The sequence below is a fragment of the Triticum dicoccoides genome, chromosome 2B (assembly GCF_002162155.2).
Source record: "Triticum dicoccoides isolate Atlit2015 ecotype Zavitan chromosome 2B, WEW_v2.0, whole genome shotgun sequence".
NCBI lineage: Eukaryota > Viridiplantae > Streptophyta > Magnoliopsida > Poales > Poaceae > Triticum > Triticum dicoccoides.
Genome location: NC_041383.1, coordinates 17,876,036 through 17,877,388, shown reverse-complemented (window position 1 = coordinate 17,877,388; position 1,353 = coordinate 17,876,036). Strand labels below are relative to the sequence as shown.

The 1,353-nt window shown below is 59.9% G+C and overlaps 1 protein-coding gene across 1 annotated transcript in view; it reads left to right on the top strand.

Annotated features, from left to right (window-relative positions):
- Positions 1 to 823: 823 nt before the first annotated feature.
- The window catches only part of LOC119361818, a 1,968-nt gene continuing 1,438 nt past the window's right edge, over positions 824 to 1,353 (top strand). The window contains exon 1 of the mRNA XM_037626961.1: positions 824 to 1,048. Coding sequence (XP_037482858.1) covers positions 978 to 1,048 — 71 coding nt within the window. The 5' untranslated portion in view covers positions 824 to 977. The remainder of the gene's footprint in view (positions 1,049 to 1,353) is intronic.

Sequence of the window (1,353 nt, the reverse complement as noted above, 5' to 3'; positions counted from 1 at the left end):
TCTATATTATCGCCGGCGCACCCCTCATGCGGAGATTTTTCTAATTGCTGAAGATGCTCTAACACAAGCGAGGATGAATGTTTTCTCGGAGAAATTTGAGAAATTGCAGCGTCACTGAAGTTATGATTTGGCCGGGGTAATACTTGCCATGTGCCTGCGTGGGCGAACGATCGGCAGCGACGTCGCTCTCAGCGGGGCAGGCGTCGAGACGGTCGGCAGCAACGGGGATCTGGTGGGGGTAGCGTGCGCGTCGTGAAAGCGGTACGTGCATGTGCCTGTGGTAGTGCAGGCACATATTATTGGGGACATGCAAAGAAAAGAGAAAAATATAAAAGAGGTGCTGATGGCATGATAATCACGCCGTGAACGATCAAAGTGGCAATATCCTACGGCCATGGACATAGTTGAAAGGACGTACGTACTCTTTTCAACGGAAAAAGTCCATTTTAAACCCTGAACTCGTAGAGGTTCGGCGAAACGAACCCTCAAGTCAAAATCTCGGTCGATTGCACCCTGAACTCTGTAATCTCGGTTTAAATCAAACCTTCGGGTCGTTTGGATGGCCGGGATTGGTGGCATTTCGCAGAGGGCATACACCTGCTTCCAATTCCGTAGGGAGGCTTCCAATTCCGTAGGGAGACGTACGTATCCTTTTCAACGGGAGCTGGGCAGCTGGGCCGAACCTGTGGCGCTGCGCATCCAAGCTGCCGTGGTGGGGGCGCCCGGCCACGGCACGAGCGACGCCTCGTCGTTGTCCGGTGTTTCCATCAGCTGGGCCTTTATAAACAGCGCCCCCACCGCAAACCCCATCAACGAGTCACACCTCCCTACGGAATTGGAAGCCCGCCGCCGGCTGCCGCTCCGCCCCTTTCGCTCGCGCGCTTCCACCGGCGCGGGCGAGGCCGAAGCAGGGGCATCGGCGGCGGCGTCGGCGGCGGCGCCGAAGCAAGCCGGCCGTGCTCAAGTGCTGGACCAAGATGGAGGCGGCAGGGGATGGCTCCATGGGCATGTTCGGAGGAACGCCGGATGCCGCCGCCGCCATCGGCAGGTAACAAATGGATCAATTCCCACCACTCCCCTCTCTGCTTCCGCGTTCCCGGCGCGTTTTATCTCACCGCCCCCCCTCGCCGGCGGCGCCTAGCATAGAGTAGAATCGAGCCCAATCGCGGCGGAGTCGAAGGAACGCCGAAACCGGTCGAGGTTCTAGGTCGCCGCCCGCTCCCGCCTCCGCCCCTTTGCCGCGCTCTCCACACTTCCACCACCCGCCCGCCCAGCATTCCATAGCTGCGCCTCCGCCAGGCCGCGGATCGTCGTACCTGCGCGCCCGCTGCTGCCGCAGTTCTCCGGGTCCCT